Source organism: Drosophila kikkawai, chromosome X (assembly GCF_030179895.1).
Source record: "Drosophila kikkawai strain 14028-0561.14 chromosome X, DkikHiC1v2, whole genome shotgun sequence".
NCBI classification, from domain to species: domain Eukaryota; kingdom Metazoa; phylum Arthropoda; class Insecta; order Diptera; family Drosophilidae; genus Drosophila; species Drosophila kikkawai.
The window spans coordinates 12,623,804-12,646,245 of record NC_091733.1 but is presented as its reverse complement, the minus strand read 5'-3'; the positions used below and the strand labels follow the sequence as shown (position 1 = coordinate 12,646,245).

Below are 22,442 nucleotides of genomic sequence, written 5' to 3'. Positions count from 1 at the left end.
AAAGCTGCTAAATACTTAATAAAGAATCTAAAATAATCGAACATAAATATATCAGCAGCCTTATTAATTTCGAAATTAAAAAAAAATGTTTTAAATTAATTAAAATACAAGACAAATAATAATACAAATAGCAAACAATTTAATAAAAGAAAAAAAAATTAACTAAAAAAAATAAATAAAATTAAAAAATAAAAATAAAATAAAAAAAAATTAAAAAAAAAAAATACAATAAAAAATATACAAAAAAAAACAAAAAAAAAAAAAATAAAACCAAAAAATTAAAAAAAAATAATACAATAAAAAATATAACAAAAAAATATAATAAAAAAATATATATCTAATTAAAAAAATAAATAAAATAAAAAAAATATACTATAAAAAAAATAAATAATTAGAAAATAATAATAATTAAAAAAAAAAACAAAATAATAAATAATTAAAAAATAAAAAATAAATAATTAATAAAGAAAAAAAAAAATTTTTTTAATAATAATAAATAAATTAAAAGAGAACAATTCACAAATTTAAAAAATAGAACATTGATAGTACTTTTAATGTTAACATTGTAAACTACGCTTTAACTTAAAAAATCTACATAAATATAATGATACAACCATTAAATTTGAAAATATATCATTTACAGGATTTTTATTCGAAATTGGAACAAAGTTAACTGGGACTTTTTAACTTTATCTAGTATATTAAATATACTATATTTACTTTAGCCCAATAGGTGAACCTATATTCTGTCAAATTATTTAAGATGTTCTCAGGTGCTCTGGCCCTAATCCTGAGCCTTCTGCTGGTTATTCTTTACTTCTTGGCTTAATCGCTACAATTGCCTCACTGCCACGGCCCCTAAGGGGAGGTGGAGAAAAAAGGGCTTGGGGTTGGTTCGATTTTTAGCCAAAAAGGAATAATAAAAAATAAAAAAAAAAGAGAGCACAGCACAGTACTCCACACACACACACAATAAATATGCATTGAACTTTTTTCTCCCCATTTGAAATTGCATTTCAGTTAGTTTTTTCCTTTTTTGTTTTTGTCTTTAGCAGCGATTAAATATATTTTATATAAACATATATATATATATATATATAGATATGTATGTGGTCATATGTGTATGGGTGTATATGGAGTGCAACTGCAACTGCAACTCTGCTGCCACTGCAACTGGTGTTTGTGCATTATTTCTATATAAGCGGAATATAATATAAAAAGGCTTGCGCGCCGATTTCTTTTTCTTTTTTTTTTTTCTCTTTATATTGTTTCCCTTTTTTTGTGTGTGTTTTTTATTTTTGTTTTGTTTTTATTTTGGGTTTTATTTTAAATGATTTTTTTTTTCGCGACGCACAACGCGCTGGCTCTGTCGACGTTGACGTTGTTGTTGACGGCGCAGCATAGGCCGAAAAAGGACGAAAAGCGTCGCTCATTTGCCACGCATCTGTGTGTGCGTGTGCGAGTGTATGTGTGTGTGTGCAGGGGGTGCCGGGGGGTGCTGCACACATATTTTTATAGGGTTTCGATTGCATTTTTTGCCTTTTTTTTTAACTTCTTTTTCAACCAATTTGAAGAGTGTGTGCGTGTGTGATTCCTCTGCTCTGTGCATTTTGTTTTTTGTTTTTTTTTTTTTATTTCATGCTGCGTGTGTGTGTTTTTTGTGAGCGATTTTTGTGCATTTTTGCAGTTTTGTTTTTTGGGCAGATTTTTATTTTTCGGCGACCAGTCCCGGCTCGTCCGACAGAGACAGAATGCGAACGAGAGTTGCATCGGGCCAAGGAGCAGGAGCAGGATGCGGGAGCTTGACCAAGTCCAGAAGTAGGGGTAGCTTTGTGTGGTGTGTATGTGTGAGTTTCTCCACTGATGACGATGATGATGTTGGCTCATTACGAGTGCGCCTGCTGCCAGTTGCTGCATATTATGTGCTGGCCAAGCGGTGCAGCGGCTCAGAAGCGCCTTTGCCGTTGCCCCGCACGCACACACACAACACACACACACTTATTGAGAGAGAGTAACACACGCATGTGGCAGAGGGATGAGTGTGTTTATGTGCTAACTACTACACATAGAGAGGACGGACTCCAAAAATTTGTTGCTCCCTCTCCCCCCGCGAAACCGAATCCGAATCAGAGAATCCGAGTCGGAATCTGAAAGGGGAGTAATAGGGAGGCCGGGGGGTTAGGTAGGGTAGGTAGGTTGGCCTCTGCCAACAGTGGCAGCGACGCCAGCCTGATCTCAAAAAACACATTTTCTGGGCAACATTATTTTCCGTATAGTTGGGATCCATTTAGATGAACATCAGTTAGCTATCGGATTGGACGTGTGCGTCGTTCGACCAACTAGGACAGCAGCAGCAGCAGCACCCGCAGCAGCAGGAGCCAACCAACACTCAGTGACCAGCAAACCAGTGAAGTTACCACACAGTTCTACTCAGTTCTCCATTCAGTTCAGACAACAAAAATTAAGAACTTATCTAAAAAAAAACATAAACAGAACACTCTTGTGCAATAATAATAATGCTTAAAAACAAAGACAATCCGCCGCTAAACGTTATGGAGGAGCCAGGATCCACGTGAATCCTTTTGAAAATCTCTCAAATAATTATTTTGTTCAAGTGCGCTGCCTAAAAAACAGTTTATTTTTTTTATTTGTTTTTTTGCAAAAGTGAGGAAAAAACAGAACCAAGTAAGAAAGAGAAACCAAGAAAAATAATCAAGAAAAAAAAAAATCAAGGAAAACCCCAGATAAGATCCCAGTAAACCAAGTTAAAGTCCCAGGAAAAATCCGATGAAAACCCTATGAAAAAACCCAGGAAAACCCCAATGACAAACCCTCATTAATAACACTCCCAAAAGGAACCCAAGATCATCTCAAAAGATCTCAAAGTACGTGCCAAGTGCTCAGTTTTCACATACCCACAATATCAACCAGTTTACAAGGACAAGGACAAGGACAAGGACAAGGACAAGGACAAGGACAAGGACAAGGACATCCTATAGCCAGCACAAGGTAGGTGATTCTTTCCCATGCACATAAAACACACATTCCCCATAGAGCCAGAGTTTGGCGTCAGAAATTACAAAGTTATAACAACAATAACCCAGAGGAAGCAAAACATTTACTTTAGCATTTTTCAACACTTTGGTTAGGGGGGGAAAGGGAGAAAAACAAAAAAAGGGTAATAGAACCAGGCTCCTGTTTCTGGTCGCGCTTCTAGTCCTGCTTGGGCTTCTCCTTCCTACTCCTGGCCGTAGTACTACACCCGTTACCCCTGTCTAGTCTTGTTCCTGCTACTGCTACGGTTCCTACACCTACTTCCTGCTATTGCTCCTAGTCCTGATCCTGCTCCTATTTCTGCTCCTGCTCCTCTTATTCCTGCTGCAGCTCCTCCTACTCCTATTACTCCTCATCCTTCTCTTTCTTCTCCTCCTCTTACCGAAGGAAAAAAACCCGGCACCAACTAAAACGCCGCTTAACACTCACGCCCAGCATCCCCCTAAGGACCCCAACTCTAAAACATAGAAGGGCACACAGCCATAGACAAGGGATAGGATACGCCACACACAAGGACTCCTCACACATACACCCCCTATACACACCCCTCTTAGAACAGGTTGCAATAAAAAATGCAACAAAAAATGCAAACACAGACAAAGTCAACAAAAGTGCGACCGCGACACAGGCAAAAAAAAAAAAGAAAAACAAAAAAAACTGTGAGGATAAAAGAGGTGTGTTGCATCAGGACTAGCAAGAGGAGTGTGTGGCCCCTCGAGGCCCAAGTGTCCAAGAGTCAATTGCCCAACAACACCTACTATGTACAGCTCCCTCCTGGCTTTCATAGGGAGCGAGAGATGTATAGGGGATAGAGAGATCAGGGGCCGCAACCACTAATGTCCGCCATTTAATTTCAATTTTGTGCGGTGCGCGCTCTAAATCGCTGCTTATTATATTAATTAGGCGCTAAAAGTTAATGAAATACAAGCAAGGGGGGTTGGAGGGAGACTGTAAGGGATTGGTATTAAGCTGCAAATATCAAATGAAAGGAATCTTAAATCCTTAATTGATTTGAATATGATTATAGGTTTTATATATATTTTCTAGCTAAGAATAAGTATCAGAAATCTTTAATTTTGACTGGTTAAAATACTAAATTTAGCTTTTTATTATTTATGTAAATACATTTTATTTTACATTTTTAGTTTTTATTATTAATATATTTTTTTTATTTTATAATTTTATTTCGTGACAATTTAATTTAATTTTTAAAATAAAACAAGACGTAGAGTTATATATTTTTTGAAAGCCACAATTTTAACCAGTCAAAGCACTCCATCTATTTATGTTTTTAATAAACGCATTATTTTATTTCTAGTATTGTTAATTCTATTTTTATTTGAATTATTACGTTTTATTTTATTATTATTTGTTTATTATATGTCGCAATTAAATTTGTATTATTAATATTATTTCAAGCATTATTATTTGTGTTCATAATTAATTTTCTGTTTTAATTCTGTTTAATATTTATATTATAATATTTTAAAATTTATTATTTGCGAGACAAAGTTTTATGGATCTCCTAATTAATTAGAAATCTAGGGAACCCACAATTTTGGGCGAACAAAAATTAGTATTGAATATATTCTTCATGGTTTTTTTTTATTTGTTATTTATTTATACATTGATAATTTTATAATAATAATAAAAAGTTTTAAAAATTATAATAATTAATCATTTTATAATTTTTCTATTTTTATTAGGTTTCTTTTACTTTTTTATTACTTTTTGTAATGTTTTTTAAATTTTTTTTTAGTTTTTAAAATTTCAAAAATGTATATTATATATATTTATATATATATATATTTGTTTAATTTTATAAAATCAAATTTAAAGCATTTAAAAAATATATTTCTTATATTTTTACAAAATAAAAAAAAAAAAGCGAAATAAAAAATGACAAAGTTTAGTCACTTTGACTTCCTTTGAAGATAACTTGCATCTTCCCTGCTTTATATATGTTCTCTTATTTTGTGTGAAATTTCACTTCCTACTTGGACTTTTGTGTGTATTTTTTTCACTCGCAATCTCTGTCTTTCTCTCTCTTTCTCCGCGATCGCTACACAGCTGGAAGGGAGGAGGGAGGAAGGGTTCAGTTCAAATTCCAGAGAAAATTTCACGCAGTCCCTCAAATTGAGACTGCAATTTTTTGTTTTTAGGCAAAAGAGCACACACAACGACAGGTTCAATGACCCAAAACAGGCGGCGTTCTCCTCGCGATGATTCCAAACAAAAGGCAAAAAAAAAAATAAAAATAAATAAAAACGACCAAAAAACCCAAAAAAAAAAAACCAAAATCGAAACCAAAACAAAACAACAACAACAAAAAGCTGCACTAAAGGTCTCTTCTCGCTCTTCCCCTTAGTCAGATTCTTTGTAGAACGAGAAGAAAGAGACCAGTTGCAGTTGCCGAAATTCGCGCAGAGATGACGATGTTTTCTTCTCTGAAACCTGAAATTTGTGCGAAAAATATCAAATAGCAAATTACTCATGCGAGGAAGAGGAGCAGCAAGCAGGAGGAGGGGTAGAGGGAACATGAAGTGAAGCGAAGCCACAGATCGGTGGATGCAACCCCAAAAGGATTTGTTTGAAAAGAAAAGAGCATTGCCCCCTTGGCTACCTCAATTATCAAGTATACGCCACAGGGACGCCATGAAAAGTTAAATATAATTATAAATTTTATTTAGTATAAACTATAAACCCTAGTATACCTATAGCCTCTCTGAGATCTTGGAAACCCCTAAAAAAAAAGAGAATAAAAAAAAGAAAGAGGCTATAATGCAAATGCAAAATAATGCAGCCAACCTTGTATCCGGTTAGACTAGAATTTCGGGTATTAAATGACAAGAGGGAAGCAGGCCAAAAACTAAACTTTTTCATGCGCAGTTTTTTTTTTTGTTTTAATATATATATATATGTATGTATATATCGTTACGTGTGTTTATACATATATATATATATAATAATACGATATATGCGACAGCGACGCCTACGAAAAAATAAGCAACTGCATAGGCCTGATCGGTATGGGTTAGGGCAGGGGAGAGGGTTCAGTTCAGTTCAGTTCGGTGCGGTTCGGTTCGGTTCTCTCGGAACCAGAACGACACTTGTATGCCTTCAGGAGTGTATGTGTGTGTGTGTGTGTGTGCGACTATTCAGTTTGTGCAAAAATTTTAAAAACACACAGCGCATTCTGTGTGTGTTTTTTGTGGCTTTTATTATTTTTTTTGGCAGTCATTGACCCCCGACCAACGACTCGAGGCGAACGATCAGGGCCAAGGCGGTGGAGGAGCAACGGCGACGGCTACAGAGTGGCGATGTAGAAAGATAGCAAACAAGTTAAACAGAGAGCGATAGTGTGCGTGTGTGTGTGTGTGTATGCACATGCACATATGGGGGGGGGGACTCATGGTGATCTCACCGAGCAGCTCTGCTTGCGCTCTTTCTCTTTATTGCTCTCGCTTCAGCTGCGTTCTCACTGGAAGTGTGCTTTCTGCGTTCTTCTCCGAGCTCCCTTCACACACATCTCCTTTCTACGTTTACCCCTCTTTCATTACCCATCTGAATTGTACGTTCTACGTTCTCCCCTTTTACATCCCCCATCTTACTCCATACTCCCTCTTTCTCCATACTAACCCTTTCTTTTTTATACTCCCTTATTCCTTTCACCTTTCTTTAATCCCCAATCGTATTTATCCCTTCTCGTTACACCCTACCTACACCCTTTCGTACTCTGTCCTACCTTTTTATTTCTACTTACTACGTTCTACGTTCTAAACGCTCCCTTTTTCATTCAGACTTATATATTCTTCCTTCTTTCTTTTCTTTTCTACATTCTTCTTCTACGTTATACCTTTAAATTTGCTCTTATTTTTTCTACATCTTACTTTCTACATTCTCCCTATTCCTTTTATCTAACTTTTATCTTTTGTATTCTCCCTATATGTTCTCCTATCCCTTTACGTTCTACATTTTTTGTTCAACTTTCTTCTCTCTTCTCTTTACTTTCTACATTCTCCCCCCCCCCCCCCCCCCCTCTTCTTTCTTCTTTCTCCCTTCTTTCTCCTGTAAACTCCTCTCCACCGGCGCTTAGGCACTCGGCCACAGAGCTTTGACTTGGCCCAAAAGGCAATGATTCACACCTTAAATCCAATCGAAGCGAACCGATGATGATCATAATGATGATGATCAGCGAGGGCGATGACTCCCCCACCTATGAGTCGCCGACCCGCTGGAGGTGTTAGAAATTTACACACATACTCCCCATACTCCCTGGAAGTCTCACACACACACACAGTGGACCTCCCCCGACCGTCCCCCTTAAGCTTTGGCTGGCCCGATAAGGTCTCTCAGCGGTTCAGTGATCGCTGCACGAGGCAAAAAACAAAAACCGAAAGCTAAATTTAGTATCTCGTGCACACAGTTGGCCTTATCGTCAGCAAGAGAGAAAGAGATGAAGAGACCGGGCTATAGCCTGGATTTGGTACTACTATATACTACAGTTAGTATCCTTGCTGCCCCTACTCCTTATCCCTCTCCTCCATCTCAGTTATCCCTGAATGACAAAACCGGAGGAGCCACCAGGAGCTATCAATCATTGTCCCCCGCTCACCCGCTTTTCCTTCATACTGTCAAATGACTAGGGGAAAATTTTAATGAAAAGCTACGAGCCCCAACCCCGCTTTAGCCTTAGCTCCTGCTTATCCTTCGACGTACCGAACGACGACGTCAAATCCAAACAATATTAAAAAAAAAGAAAAGGGAACTAGAAGTTATTGCTGGGCAAAGGGGGAGGAGGACCCACTCCTCTGGCTCCTTCTTCAACAATTTCCATTCATCCCCCCCCCCCCCCCCCCCATTTCCACATTTTCCATCACTTATCAAAGCCAGCGAGAAAGCGGCGTTATAGAAATTTTTAAACATGTTTGAACTACACACACGCACAACCAGCCCAAACCCGGCCCAACCAGGAGCAGCAACAGCAGCAGACATCCTTCTTCTCGTATTTGAGTAACTCTATTCATCATTTCCTTCGAGCCACAAAAAAAAAAAAAGGATATATATATATATAAAAAAAATCCAAACATTTTCCTCAAGTGAAAACTGCTTACAAAGATTTTTGCTACATCTGCACACTGTGTGTGTCGTGTGTCTCCGCCTGCCTTGTCCTTATTTTAATAGAAAGGGAAAGGCGGAAAGGAGGAGCAGGCAGGACTCGCATGTAAGTACAAAATTCTAAAAAGCGAACAAGAACGAGAAAAAAAAAAAAAAACAGACAAGAAAAGAAATAAAAATATTAATCCTTAGCTTAAACATTTGCCAACGTCGACGACTCCGCCATCTTCGTGTCGCTTGTCGCTGTCTTCGTCCTCGTCCTCGTCCGCGTCCTTCGTTTTCGTTTTCCTCCTGGAGATACTCTCCTGCTCCTGCTCCACCTCCTTCTCGGCCTTTCTTTCCCTTTGTGGCGCACACATCGCGGCACCAGCCTCTAATACAGCAATCCTCTATTTACTACTATTTCACATTTTTCTCCAACCCCCCCACAACCCCCTCCCTGTGACGCCCTTGCTCTTATTATTGATTGTGTTATTATTATGCCGAGGCAGTGACGCCGGCAGAGAAGCAACGTCGTTGCCGCCTGCGATCGTCAATGCTGCTTTTGTGATTTAACGGTGGGGTGAGGGGAGTGGGGGGAGGGTACAGAGGGGCAAATGAAAAATGTAATGTTCCTAACACAAAAAAAAAAAAAAAAATAGAAATCAGGGAAAATAGCGCCAACAACTACAGCAGCGACTATTTTGCCGAAAAAAAACCCGCGAAACACCCACCCAAGGCAGCAGCTTCCCAGGTTCCAAGGGCGTAGGCAGCACAAGCTATAGAGGGGGTGCCTTGCTTAATTACCAAAATTTTGCATAATTTTCATGTTACTTTTAAGCTTAAGCTTTACAAAAACTACTATTTCAATAAATATTAAAAGAAAGTGATGAAAAATAATAAAGGGATGGAAGCTAAAACAAAATTGCCTATTAAGTTTGTTTTAATATTTAAAAGTTAAGAAATTATAATAATACTTATTTTGAAGAAAAACGTATAACACTAAATAAAAAAAAAAATTTAATTGATTTCTTACTTGTTTCATTTTTATTGATTTTTATTTTGTTAAATGTTAATCTTAAATTAAATTATTCCCTTAGTAATATGAAAGAAATTCAAGGATAAATTATTAGTTAATTAATTTATTAATTTTTTATATAAAATAATATTTAATTATTTAAATTAGGCAATATAATTTATCTTTAACTAGGTAAATAAATATATATACATTTATATTTATGATGATAAGAAAAAAGTAATACAACTTAAAAAGATCTTGAAAAATTAGAGGAGTGGGAGTAAACCTGCTTACACCTGATGCCCCTTTTCCTGGCCACAACCATGGCGGCTTCTAATCCACCCAAGGAGCTAAGGCTGCACGTTGAGGCTAAGGCTGAGGGTGAAGCAGAAACTAAGCGGAGTGGGAGCAGCAACTACATTGTCAAGCGGCGCCAACAGCGACGCGGGCAGAGTCTCGACGCCACTGCTGCTGCTGCTGCTGCTGCTGCTGCTGCTGCTGTTGGCTTCGTATCGTTTTTATTCAAATTCATAATCGCAAAATTTTTATATTCTACTTATGCTCAAAAGACGCGCGTGTATCGCCGCCTCCTGACTCTGACTCTGCCTTCGCTAGGAGACGGTGGTGCGAGCAAGAGAGCAGTGCCAGTGGCGGGGGCGTGGGCGTGGGAGGGGGCACGACTAGTGCTTGGCTTTTGTGCCGGGCCTACAATACAGGCAGCCCTCTGCCTGACCCCCCTTCCCCCTGCCATCATCTTCAGAGAACCACCACTGTAATCGGAAACTTTCCTCTTTCTTTACATTTTTCATCTTTTTACTTTTTTCCATTCTTTTTTTTTTTCGTTGTATATATTTTTTTCATTTTTTTTTTTCTTCCTTGTGCTTTCTTTTTGCTTGTGCCAAAAATACAAGCAGGGAAAGGGGGGTGTGGGAGGTGGTAGAGAGAACGGGAATGAATGAATAATAAAAACGAAGCACTCGATGGCGTAGAATTTGAATAGAAGCTTAGTTTTTCGCTTATACAACAAAAACTTTCTTTTTTCGGGGTTGTTTCCAATTTTTTTCTACTTTGCGCTTCAGCGGGGGCAGGAGGCAGGAGCAGGAGAAGGAGCTGGGATTGGGGCAGGAGCAAGAGCAGGAGGACGACATCGACATCGAAGCATCGAAAGCTGTGTGTGCACAGAAGGAGGAAAAGGGAAAGGCAAGGAAAAGCGCTTTGGCAAAAGGGAAACGCGCTCCGCAACGCACACATAGACCCAGCAGCAAGCAAGCAAGACGGCAGAAGAAAAACTGAAAAGTTTATAATTACTTATTTTTTGATGAATTGGGTAAATATTAAAAAGGGAGCACAGGGAGTGGGAGGGTTCTTTGGGGTTGAGAAAGACAGAGAGAGAGAGCGAAAGAGAGAGGGAAAAGAAGCGACAGCCAAAAAGGTACGATGACGATGGGAGTGCTTAAAAAGAAATACGACTACATTAAAAATTATCGATCGATTTTCTTTTCTTTTTATTCCTTTTTTTTATTGCTAAATAGGTACTGGAACAGGACAGAAGGTCCTGACTTAGGGCATTGTTTTTTTCAAGGGGATTAGAAGAAAATGCAGCAGGGATTCTTGTTCAACCTGTTCTTGGCTCCTTCTCCTACCTTTTCCCAATACACTTAATTGCTTCATCAGGATGTGGGCGTGCCACCGGTCTCCAACTTCATTTGCTTTATTAATTTATTAAATAATTCAATCGACTCCTTGGCCAGACAGAAGCAGACATCCTTATTAACTTTCATTGAATTTAAATTTGAATTTACTTGTTTACCGCCTGAGACCGCAGCAATACACAGCCTTTGGCCGCCTCGTTGCCGTTCAATATTTGTGCGTAAAATTTTGAATGATTTAATCGAGAGGCTCCCCATTCCCATTAACCCCCCGCCCTCTCCCAACTAGTCATATTTCATCCCGGTTGAAAACTGTTTAGAGCATTGGCCACTTATTCCTGTTGCTAAGTATTACGACTCCTTCGCTTCCCATCAAAGCAACGCCTCTCGAGTGGCCCATCTCCACCAGCACCACCAGCACCACCACCACCACTGCATCATCATCATCATGCTGCAAAAGTTTGCCAACTATGAGGGGAAGCCGGAGAGCAAGGAAGCTGGAGGTTAGCTCCTGCCCCAACTGGAAATGCCAGAGCTCGCATTATCAAAGGCACAGGGCCCAGGGAGGGATCCCCTACCTACCATCGTTGTTCCATCTTCTAGAATCTACTACCTACAACCTCCCAGGGTTGCCCCAAACAACCAGGGAACAGACCCTATATTTCACACAGAGAAAATGTACATAATTTTATATTAAAAATATTATAATAATATATCACATTCTCGTAACTATATGTAAACGTATATATATATACGAGAAAAGTACTTTTATAATAATAATAAATAATAAAAAAAAATTCCAAAACTTAAAATTTCCCTAAAGTTTTTATCTCTGTGCAGGGCCCTTAGTCTTAGTGCCACCCTTACCCCTCTCACCCTTACCATTCCTAGCTATGCTCGGTTTTCTTAGCGCCAGAAAATCTGCGGAATTTATAAAATTTTCATAGTTACAACTTTCTTTCGAGGGAAGGAAATGGAAAAGAGTGGGCAGGCAGCGGCAGAACGAGGTTAATGTGCAGTGAAGCCCAAAACCTAAGCCCGCAGCCCGCAATTCAGCAACCCGCGGAGCTTCTTCTATTTTGCAGTTTAGTTTCAAATACATGGGGCTACCCTGCTCTGCCCTGCCCTGCCTTTTTTCGGCAATCTTTCTATGCAGAAACATAAAACTTTTCATTATTATTATTATTATTATTATTATTATTATTTTGTTGTTGTTGTTGTTGTTGTTGCCTACGACGGGTGCCTCTCATTATGCTGCCAGAACCCAAAAACCCCAGCCAAGTCTCCGCGCTCCCGAAGACAAACAGACGCAAACTTTCGCAGCTCTAACAGTTTTTCCTACAAAAAACAAAATTGGTATCTTGGGGGGTCTTGGGGGATTTTTTTCGGTTAGCTAAAAGGGATGCAAGGGCAAGGACAAGGATAGAGTACAGAGTCAATGAGAAGGAGAGAGAAAGCGATACAGAGAGAGCCAAAAACTCGCGCGCGAGAAATGTTAAAAAATATTTTTATAGCGCCGCGAACGTTAGAATAGTGTTTGTGCGGGGCTGCCGTCTTCTTCTCTATATATATCTCTCTTTTTTTGGCTGTGTGTGCGCGTGCCGCCACCCCTCAGCGTCTCAGACCTCGTCCTTGCCTTGGCCTTCTTCTTCATAGCCAACTTGTTGTTGTTGTTAGTCAAATGGGGTGTTGATTGAACGGTTGTGCGGCTGTCCCAGAGCCCTGCAACAACCTACGAGCTACGAGCTACGAGCTACAAGCTGCTTACTACGTACACACAAAGAAATTGAGGTAAATAAGAAGTTTCACTACAATTAGCATACTTTTCACACGGTTTTACAAGAAAAACACAGGATAAGTGAGTTTAAATAGGTGGGCAGGGTTTTAAATATTATAAAAATACAATTTAATTATCCTTTAAATAGTGCAAGAAAAAAAGAGTTATAATTGCATAAATAAATAAATAAATTTGTAAATTTTTATATGAAAAAAAAAAGAAAATTAAAAAAAAACGTCCCCCTCCCCCATGACACTATAATTCCCATTTCTCTGTTTTATAGTAAAGTACTACGGGTTTATTTACTATTTGAGAGAGAGATAGAGAAACGAGCAGATTATCACAGGAGACAGTTGGAGATCAGAGAAAAATCAAGGGGGACTGATCAATCAGAGGAGGGACCTAGACAAATGTGAGCACACAAAATATATATATCTGGTTAATCGTAAGACAAGGCGAAAAGTTTCAAGTAAAAAATGGCGTACCTTAAACCAATTGCTAACCGCAAGGGTATACAACCTTCAATTTATAAATCTTAAATTTATATGTAAAATAAAAGTCAAATATTTTTTTTCAATGTACCAAGCCAGCAGCAGCCGAGAATCCCATCCCTGAGTTGCCGTTATATTTATTTTATTCTTCTTTTTTCGTCTTGTTTTGCGTTTAGACACAAATTTTACAGCCCGCCCACGCGGAGCAGAGCAACCAGGAAAGCGCGAAGGAGCCAAGTTTGCAAAAGTATTACTCGAGCATATATAAAAAATATTGGCAATGTGCGGTAACTGCCAGACGGGGAGGCAGGCACAGACTATATACCCAACGTGGTTCCTTGGGGGGCCCCACATCCTACTTCTACTCCATCTCCAACTCCACTGCTCCTGTCACTTCCAGTGTCTTTGGCATTGAGCACATTGTAGTTGAGATTTCCGCTAAATGAAAATGATGTATTCGCATGGAATGTCACGCCTGAGACCGAAGATGGAAATTGCGATTTGCGTTTTGCGCTTTTGCGTTTTTGGAGTTGCGAATGCGGAAGTTTTGGAGCAGGGATTTTGATGATATATAGGAGTATATATATATATATATAGGAGTATATATATATATATATATAGGAGTATATAGAAGTATCTCCCTTGCTTGGTAGTTGGCTTAGAATCTCAGAGGTTGGGTTATTAAAAAGGCCTCATCAAGAGAGCGAAATAGACAAGAAGCTAATCTAAACGGTTGTTTTTATTTCTCTTCAATTGGTTTCAAAGGCAATCGTTATTTTGTAAGCATTTATTGAAGAGCGTAATTCTACCTATGGAGTTTTGATTTCAAATTACGGCTATATCTATTCTAATAGAATATAATTCCGCTCTTTACAAACCTTTCTCATTGTATTAAACATTGAGAAAAACAATTCAATAAAACTTACCACATCTTGGATCACACTTCCTCCCGAGGCTCTAAAATTTGGCTGCTACCTGTAAAGAGAAAACGTAAACAAATTGCATTTGTAATAAATTCAGGCACAAATTTACACAGATAGAGGGAATATACAATATATATCCGTATATATATATCCATATTGTCTATGCCAAAGCCAGTTAGGGCCGCAGCAATTGGGTTTTTGTCTAAATACCAAACACAAAAACCCCAAAATAGAGGGCTATAAGGCAACCAAAACAAATGGAGCGAAAATGAATTGCATAGAAATGGAGGTAGAGGTAGAGGAACTTGTAAAAAATAATAAATACATAAATTACTTTAGCAAAAAGCGAGAAAAATGCACGAAATTAAGCCGACAAAGCGGCACGAATTGAGTGGCGACGGTGACGGCGGAGGGTTCGATCCACCGATACCCTCTCTCGTTAGCTGGTTGAAAAAGCCCGGAGAAAGCCCCGGGAAAGCCCGGAAAATGGTCGTAATTCACCGTCATGGCGATTGTAGGGTATGTAAATGAAATTAAAACAGCCGCGGCTGGAGAAGGAGTGCAAATTATAGTTAGCATCAGAGTTTTGGCTGATGGCCAGGACTATAACATATAAATATATATATATATATATATATAAATTCCCTGTCCCCTTCCGTTCCTGCTTGCTCAAACAGGTTCTCTCTCGTCTAAACGTTTGTTTGGCTGCACTGCGGCATCCGTGTTACACATCGCGTATACGTGATATGAGTTCCCGAAGCGCCAGAAATTTATTCGCCTGACCTCGTCCACATACTGGCTCACATTCCTCCTTTTCCAGGTTTTTTTTTTTTTTTTTGCTCCTAGCTCCTGTGCTGTCTGCGTGTGTGTGTGTCATTGTTGTTGTGCCGGCGGCAGGATATTATGCATTTTTTTTGTTGTTCTGGCCACACCATAGCACACACCACAAAGTTAGAAGACTCCCCGAAGGCCCAGCGGGAAATCTCATTTAGTTTTTATTTTCTTGTGTCTCAGCTTTGGCTTATTTTAAAAATATTTATTATTAAATACACTTTTTTTTTGCCCTGCAATTCTTCGTATAAGGCTGATTAATATTAATATATCGATAAAGTATCGACATTTCATGCGAAAATCGATATATAAATAAATCTTTTAACGTAGGGCAATATGTTTATGAGCCAAATATCGATATTCTATTTTATATATCAAAACAATATTATTACAAAAAAGTTAAAAATAAATTTGATAAAATTTGTTTTGGATATTTGTCGATAATATCGATATTTTTACATTGATTGTATAATTTTCCAATATCTAAAATATCGATAAATATTATTATATAATATTTGATCGGATTTTTGATTTGGAAACTAGAGCTAACAAATTAAGTAAAACTATTTAGCAAGAAAGTTGCTTTTTTACATGTTCCTTGAAACATATTCCTGATAATATAACACAAAACAAAAAACCGTATATCATTAAGAAGGGTATTTCTGTATATTGTTCTATATTTTATATAGTATATTCCTCTGCCATATATTTATATATATATATGTACATATATGTATAGCTAAAATCCAAAGTGTGTGTTGTGTGTGCATATTTTTCCTTTTTCGCAAACCAAATTATTAGTAATTTTTTTTTTCTGGACAGAGCCAGGAAGGGGGCGTGGCAAGGCGCGTCTCCGTCGGCAGCATTTTAAATATAATTATAATATAATTTGGCGCGGTATTTATTTTTTCCTTTTTTTTCGCTCCTTGTTTCCTGCTCCTCCTCCTCCTGTCTATTTTTATACCCTTGCAGGGTATTATAATTTCAGTCAGAAGTTTGCAACGCAGTGAAGGAGACGTTTCCGACCCTATAAAGTATATATATTCTTGATCAGCATCAACAGCCGAGTCGATTTAGCCATGTCCGTCTGTCCGTCTGTCCGTCTGTCCGTCTGTCCGTCTGTCCGTCTGTCTGTCTGTCTGTCTGTCTGTCTGTCCGTCTGTCTGTTTCTACGCAAACTAGTCCCTCAGTTTTAAAGCTATCTGAATGAAACTTTGCATATAGTCTTCTATATGCTCTCACTGCTATATATGTCGGAACGGGCCGGATCGGACGACTATATCATATAGCTGCCATACAAATGTTCGATAAATTTTTAGAAAAAAAATTATAACTTGGCTGTTTTTCAACATATGTGCACTATTTTTGACATATGACCATTTTATATTATTTCTGAATTTTGGTAAAAATTTTATGAAAATCGGACGACTATATCATATAGCTGCCATAGGAACGATCAGGAAATTAATAGAAAAAAAATTATAACTTCGTTGTTTTTCAAACTATTTTTTTCTACTCTGGGATATAAGCTTATTTTATTAGTTCAGAATTTTGGTATAAATTTTATGAAAATCGGACAACTATATCATATAGCTGCCATATAAACCGATCGGTAGGTGTAGGGAAAATGTAAAACTGGGAATGTAAAACTGTAACTGTCAAACTCTCAACATAATAAGTATAGGTAAAATGCAATGAAATAATATCTGCAAGGGTATACAAACTTCGGCGTGCCGAAGTTAGCTTCCTTTCTTGTTTAAAATATTTTTTTCTCCTTATTCGCTGGGCTATGTGGCTTACATACATGTTGTATAGTGTGGTTATGGGGGGTAGGGAAAGGGTGGCAAGTGGGGGCTTGCTCGCTGCATTGTTAATGCAATTTCGCTTTTGTTGTCGCTTTTTGTTTTTGCGCTTTTGTATTAAAATAATTATAAATTTTTTTTTCCACTCATTTCGTTTTATATCTGTATCTTTGTATTTGCCTTGTATTTGTTAGTGTGTGTATGTGTGGACATGTGTGTAAATTGTAGAAAGTCAGTTTTGATAGTTTTTTGCTATTGTTTGAAAGCCTCTCATTGCTCTGCCCTGCCTCTGCTGCCATTTCTCATTTTGCATTTTTTAAGCCAAATTTTTTATTATTATTATTTTTTTTTTTTTTGCTACTCCTGCTGCATGCATCTTCCTCTTGCGGCGCATTTGAGCTTGTAATTTCGAGCAAAGTTTAGCCAGAGAGGAGGACAGGACAGGAGTTACCTCACCTTACCCCACCCCACTTCACCACCCAAGCAGCTTTATTGCATTTCCATGTTTTACGGTTCTCGCTTTTCGGTTCAGCAAAGTTTTTCAATAAAATATCAAACACACAATAACACTCCACACACACTCATGACTGTTCAAAATATCCGCATAATTGTTATTGACAATGGTATTGAACGAGGCCGAAACCGAGGCCATTAATTAGCGCCTGCCAGGTGTGGTGACTTTTGTGCCTGCCTGGTGTCTTGTCTCTTCCTGTGGCTGTTCCTGTGCCTCTTCTTGGGCCTATTTTTGAGGCTCCTTCCTTCCGTCTCCTCCTTTCTCTCCTTAGGTGCTTTTTAGTCTCTCGAAACAGTCTTGCAACAGGTGGCAATGCCCTGACCTAGAGACGAAGCCCAAGAAGCAAACATCACCCAACCACCTCGGACCTCAGCCTCTGTGGCCTCCTTTGAGTGGTGGCTTGGCAGCCTCAAGGACGTTGCGTGGCCACCGCGAAGGAGTTTGGTCGACAAACACAGTTGCGGAGAGGGAGAGATGGGAAAGGGAGAGCTTGGAGAGGCAAAGAGCTGGGAGTTGGAGAACTGGGAAGCTGAAGAGCTTGAAGCTGGAGTAACTGGTAGCTGTTAGCTCTTAGCTGGAGACACACACACACACACCATAGTCGACAGACAATGCCAACACAAATGCGGACAGGACAGGGCTCGGGCTGAAGGAAAAAGCGGATGAATCGGGCAGGAAGGGAGTCGGCGGTGGCGTCTCTGGAAATTAAAATCCAGACTGTCCGTGCTCTGGGCTCTCAAGTGTTTGTCGATGTTCAGCCCCCCACCCATAACCCCCCGAGTGCTGGTTGTTGTCCCACTTTGTGGACTTTTAACTTCCGGCTTCTCCAGCTCCTGCTTTCTCTCCATCTCCTGCTCTTGCTACTGCTACTGCTACTGCTACTGCTACTGCTACTGCTTCCTCTCCAAACGCCGCTCGCTTTGCCTGGCAACCGAGCCGAGACTCGACTCAATTCGACTTGACCTTGCAGCGGCTGCCATCTTGGGAGCCAGACCTGCCGCCCACCGTCTGTCTACCTGTCTGACAAGCACACGCACGCCTCTCACCTGCCGTTGTGTGTGTGTGCCAGTGATAATCCGCATAAAATTACCAGAGCAAGGAGCAAGGAGCAGGAGAGCCAAGGACGCAGAGACCCAACACACGCACCACGACAACGGCGACGACGACGACGACGACAACGACAAAGGCAGAAAGTAAGGCCAAGGTCGTTTCACACCACCCATCTACACACAAACACACACCCTCTCCTACACACACACATGGCAATTGACCAGGCAAGTGAGTGAGTCGTCGACGTCCTCCTTTCTGTTGTTGTTGTCCTGGCATGTGACTCACTTTTACTTGGTCCTGCCAAAAAAAAAAAAAAAAGAAAAAATACAAGAAAAAAAAAGAATGAAAATAAAAGCAGAAAAAGAAAAAGAAAACGGCGGCGAGCCAGTGGAACCCCCCCGCTCCTGTTAGCTAGCTAGCCGAGTCCTGCCTCTGTCTCTCCGTGTGTTTGTCACCCAGCCAGGAGCATATGTGATGCCAAAAAAGAAGAAGAGAAGCAAACCCCAAGCACACACTCACACTTACCATCTTGGCTTTGGATTCACCATATGCGTGTGTGTCTGTGTGTGTGGGAGGGGAGGGTAAGGGGGTGTCCTCCTTAAGTTTTTATGGCTTGCTGACTACTACTTCCGGCATCCGGCAACCGGCAACCGGCATCCGGCGTGCGGCCAGGCAATGAATACATTAACACACTCACCCAGACACGGCCAGCCAGAAGGCCCGACAGACAGACCGAAGGGCGAAGAACTTCAGGGGGGGTGAAATAACATAGAGAAGGAGCAAGAGCAAAAGCAAGAGCAAAAGCAAGAGCAAGGAGTATTCTCAACATTCCGAGTATTTTTCGACCGTCTTGTGCCGTGTGTCCTTGACGTCCGGCATCGAAATACACATGCAGACGACGACGACCGTCTCCCCACTTGGCCCTGCCTTCCTTCCTTCCTTCCGTCCTCTTCTCCTCTGCCCCTTCCCTCTCTCTCTCTCTCTCACTTTCTCTGAGAAACACCCACTCGATCCTGGGTCACGCCTTCGTCCTCTTTGGCATTGTGTTGCGCCGCCTCAAGGGCGGCATGCAACAAGTCCCAAGCCCAAATCAACAAATTATCACACATTGCTGCCCGCCCCCCAGCTCCTGTCTGCCCCGTCCCGTCCCGTTTCCTGGCCACCTCCTCCTCCTCCTCCTTTTTGAGTGCCCGTTGAACTTCGATAATATGGAAATTTTCATCATTTTCTACCCCGAATGAAAAGCGAACGAGCGGAGAAAGCAGACAAGTTGTCGCACTAAGCACATGTGAAGGTCCTGGGGAGAGGGACACAGACCGACCAAAGGACAAGCTGGCAGACATTGTTGACAAGCAAACAACAGAAAAAACAGCGGGGGAAAAGGACAAAAGTAGTAGTGAAAATAAATGGAAATAGAGATAAATGAATGGGGGGAAAAGCAAAGCAAAACTGAAACCAAAACCGAATCGGAATCGAAATCAGGATTTGAATCTAACCCGCATCGTGTGTGTGTCGTGTCACCCTTGACCCCTGCCATCACTCCTCCTTCCCCTCCTCCAACTCCGGGACAGGACATCATAGGACGACAACCAGTTAACCAGTCGAGCAGTCATGAGCGCTATCACTTACTGGGACGTCAAGTCAGACGGGTTCCCTGCGTGTCCCTGCCTGTTCCTGTCTGGGCCGTGTCTCTCTCTCGCTAAGTGTTTTAGGCAAAAGATTTCCACATTTCCACATGAGCAACGGGTTTTTGGGATTTTTGAGAAGGGGTTGGAGTAGGAAATCTGGTTCTCTGGGGTTGCAAGGTCAGGTTAGGTCAGGGGTTAGGCCCATTCGGGGACTTGATTTGCATTTGGGATATGTTATGAGGTCACACATACATCCCTTTCTCCTAGCCTGGATAATGGGTTATAAAATGACGATTATTTTTCCTCGCTTTCGAATCGCTCACTTTTCGTAGGAAAAACAACAGCCGACCGCTATCCTGTGGGGGGTGAAGGGGTGGGAGGGGCGGTTGAGGTTAAGCGGTTCTCGACGGGGTTAAGTGTTGACTCCTGGCCTATGACAAGTCAGGGTTCAAGGGTCGCCCGCCCCCCTTTACGAATCCCTTTTCGGACACAATGAGCTCTTGATTAGTGGTGAAAGCATGTTAGGAGGGTTGGAAAATGGTCAGGGGGGTGGGGGCCGCTTAGGCCAATTAGTGACTAGCTCATATGTGAGTGTGAGTGTAAGGGTGTGGGTGTGTATTTTTAGAGTGTACCCCTTAAAATGGCGTTTTTATACTACTTTCCACTTTCTTCTACAGAGTTTTTCCTTTTCTTTGAAGAGGTGCCAACCCCCTCTTTGCTTTCGCTCTCATGTTAATTAGTAGCGCCAAATATTTTTCCCCGGAGAAGAGGGAGATGGAAGGGGTAGGGTAAGGGTAAGGGGGTGGGGTTTCTCTGCCGCTCAGTTAAAAAGAAAAAGTTTTAAATTAATTATTAGAAAAAGCATCAGCTGCGGTGACGAAGGCGGAGAGGAGGGTTGGCAGCACGGATGCGGTGGAGCCTGCCACATGAGCTTTTGGCAGCACGAGGGTTAAGACACACACACACACACACTCACTCCATTAACATACACCCATGGGTGTGCGTGTGTGTGCGTCACCTCCCTAGGCAATTTCCGCTGCCAAATTGAAAAATTACGCGAGCGCAAAGTTTCGCTGGCGTCGTCGTCGCTGTCGCTGCTTTGATTTGCTCTACCGCTCTCCTACCGCTTAACCCTCCCCCCCCCCCCCCCAGCCCCCCTAAGGGCTGTCAGGGCCAGCAGCTCCCCCCTCTCTCCCCTCTGGAGCAGGAGTCTCCACTCACTACTTAAGCGGCGCAGCGAAACATTTTTACATTTTATACGCTCATTACATAATTTCAAAGTACATGTGCGGAATTTTAGAAAGCCGAAAGGAGAAGCGCCCGAAGGGGGTGTGCGTGTGTAGGGGTGTATGTGTGTGTCAAGGGTGGGGGTAGGGGTGAAGCTCTAAAGCAAGATGAAAACCAAACTCGGGCAGGCGGCTTTCCTCTTACTTTTTTGCGCTGTTTTTTTTTTGGGGCCTTGAGAGCTTTGAGTTTGGAGCTGCTGGGGGAGGGGGAGGTTCTGGATCCCTTTCCCTTGTCCTTTCCCTTTTTTGCCATGGAGAGAAAAGAAAAAAAGAGAAAAGACAGCTATCGAACACACACACACACACACTGAGACATCGCGCACGCAGGAAAAACGAGAAAAACGCTAATGAAAATTAAAATGAAAAATTGCAAACGACGTGTGGCATAAGAAGGCAAGTGGCAGCGGCAAAGGGGGGCAGCACCCCCCCCCCACACACTTACACTTGCATACATTAGACACAATCATCGCTCTGTGTGTGTGTGTGTGTACTTTCCTCACGCATTTCTGTGCTGCTCCTCCGCCTTCGCCTCGCCTCGCTGACTGCGGAAAACAGAAAAAGTAGAAACAAATTTTCCATTTTTACTTGGCACACCCCCTGACACCCCCTGGAAAGTTGTACTTAGAGGAAAAGGCAGAGGAGGAGGAAGGTAAGGATTGGGGGTGGTGCTGCTGCTCCGGCTGCTGGTGGTGGTGGTGATGGTGGTGGTGGTGGCAGCAGCGCCAAGCGCGAGCGTTTGCCATTAGCATACACTACTCACATTTTATAATACATTTCTCCTTCTCAGTGTGTGTGTGAGTGAGTGAGTGCTGTGTGTTCATTTCATTACACAGTACATAATGGATGTGTGTGCCTGTGTGTGTGTGCAGGGACTAAAACTACCCTTTTGCCTAATTTTTAATCTCGCGCGTTGCGAAGCAACAGCAACAGCGGCTAAGCGACTAATGTCCCCCCCCCCCCCACCGTGAGTTGTAAATAAAGGAAGAAAAAAATACGTTAAAAAAAATTTTGATGGAACCTCTAACTTAAATTTATTCAGGTATTTTTTAGCAGCATCTACAATTTTAAAAACTGCTTACCAAATGTTGGTAGCTCTAGCTTTGATAGTTCCAGACATTTAGGTGTTTTTACTAATGGACACAACGAACAAATAGACACAAAGGACAAATTGGACAAGGCTTAAATTCCTAGAACTTTAACCAGATTTTAGAAGAAGTAAATGTTAAGAGAATTGCATAGTTCTACCCCTTATAATCTGTGAAATCGAGTTTTTTATACTAACGGACACAACGGACAAACTGAACAAACGGCCAAGACTTAAT

At 40.8% G+C, this 22,442-nt stretch overlaps 2 protein-coding genes across 3 annotated transcripts in view; both read right to left on the bottom strand.

The window, feature by feature from the left end:
- Mur2B (Mucin related 2B) overlaps window positions 1-22,442 on the bottom strand; it is a 78,781-nt gene that overhangs the window by 21,375 nt on the left and 34,964 nt on the right. For both annotated transcript variants that reach the window (XM_017173612.3, XM_070288622.1), the window contains exon 3: window positions 14,013-14,061. The gene's annotated coding sequence lies outside the window, so the exon portion shown is untranslated. The remainder of the gene's footprint in view (window positions 1-14,012; window positions 14,062-22,442) is intronic.
- LOC138929232 (myb-like protein AA) overlaps window positions 9,520-22,442 on the bottom strand; it is a 41,464-nt gene continuing 28,541 nt past the window's right edge. The window contains exon 4 of the mRNA XM_070288557.1: window positions 9,520-9,674. Coding sequence (XP_070144658.1) covers window positions 9,520-9,674 — 155 coding nt within the window. The remainder of the gene's footprint in view (window positions 9,675-22,442) is intronic.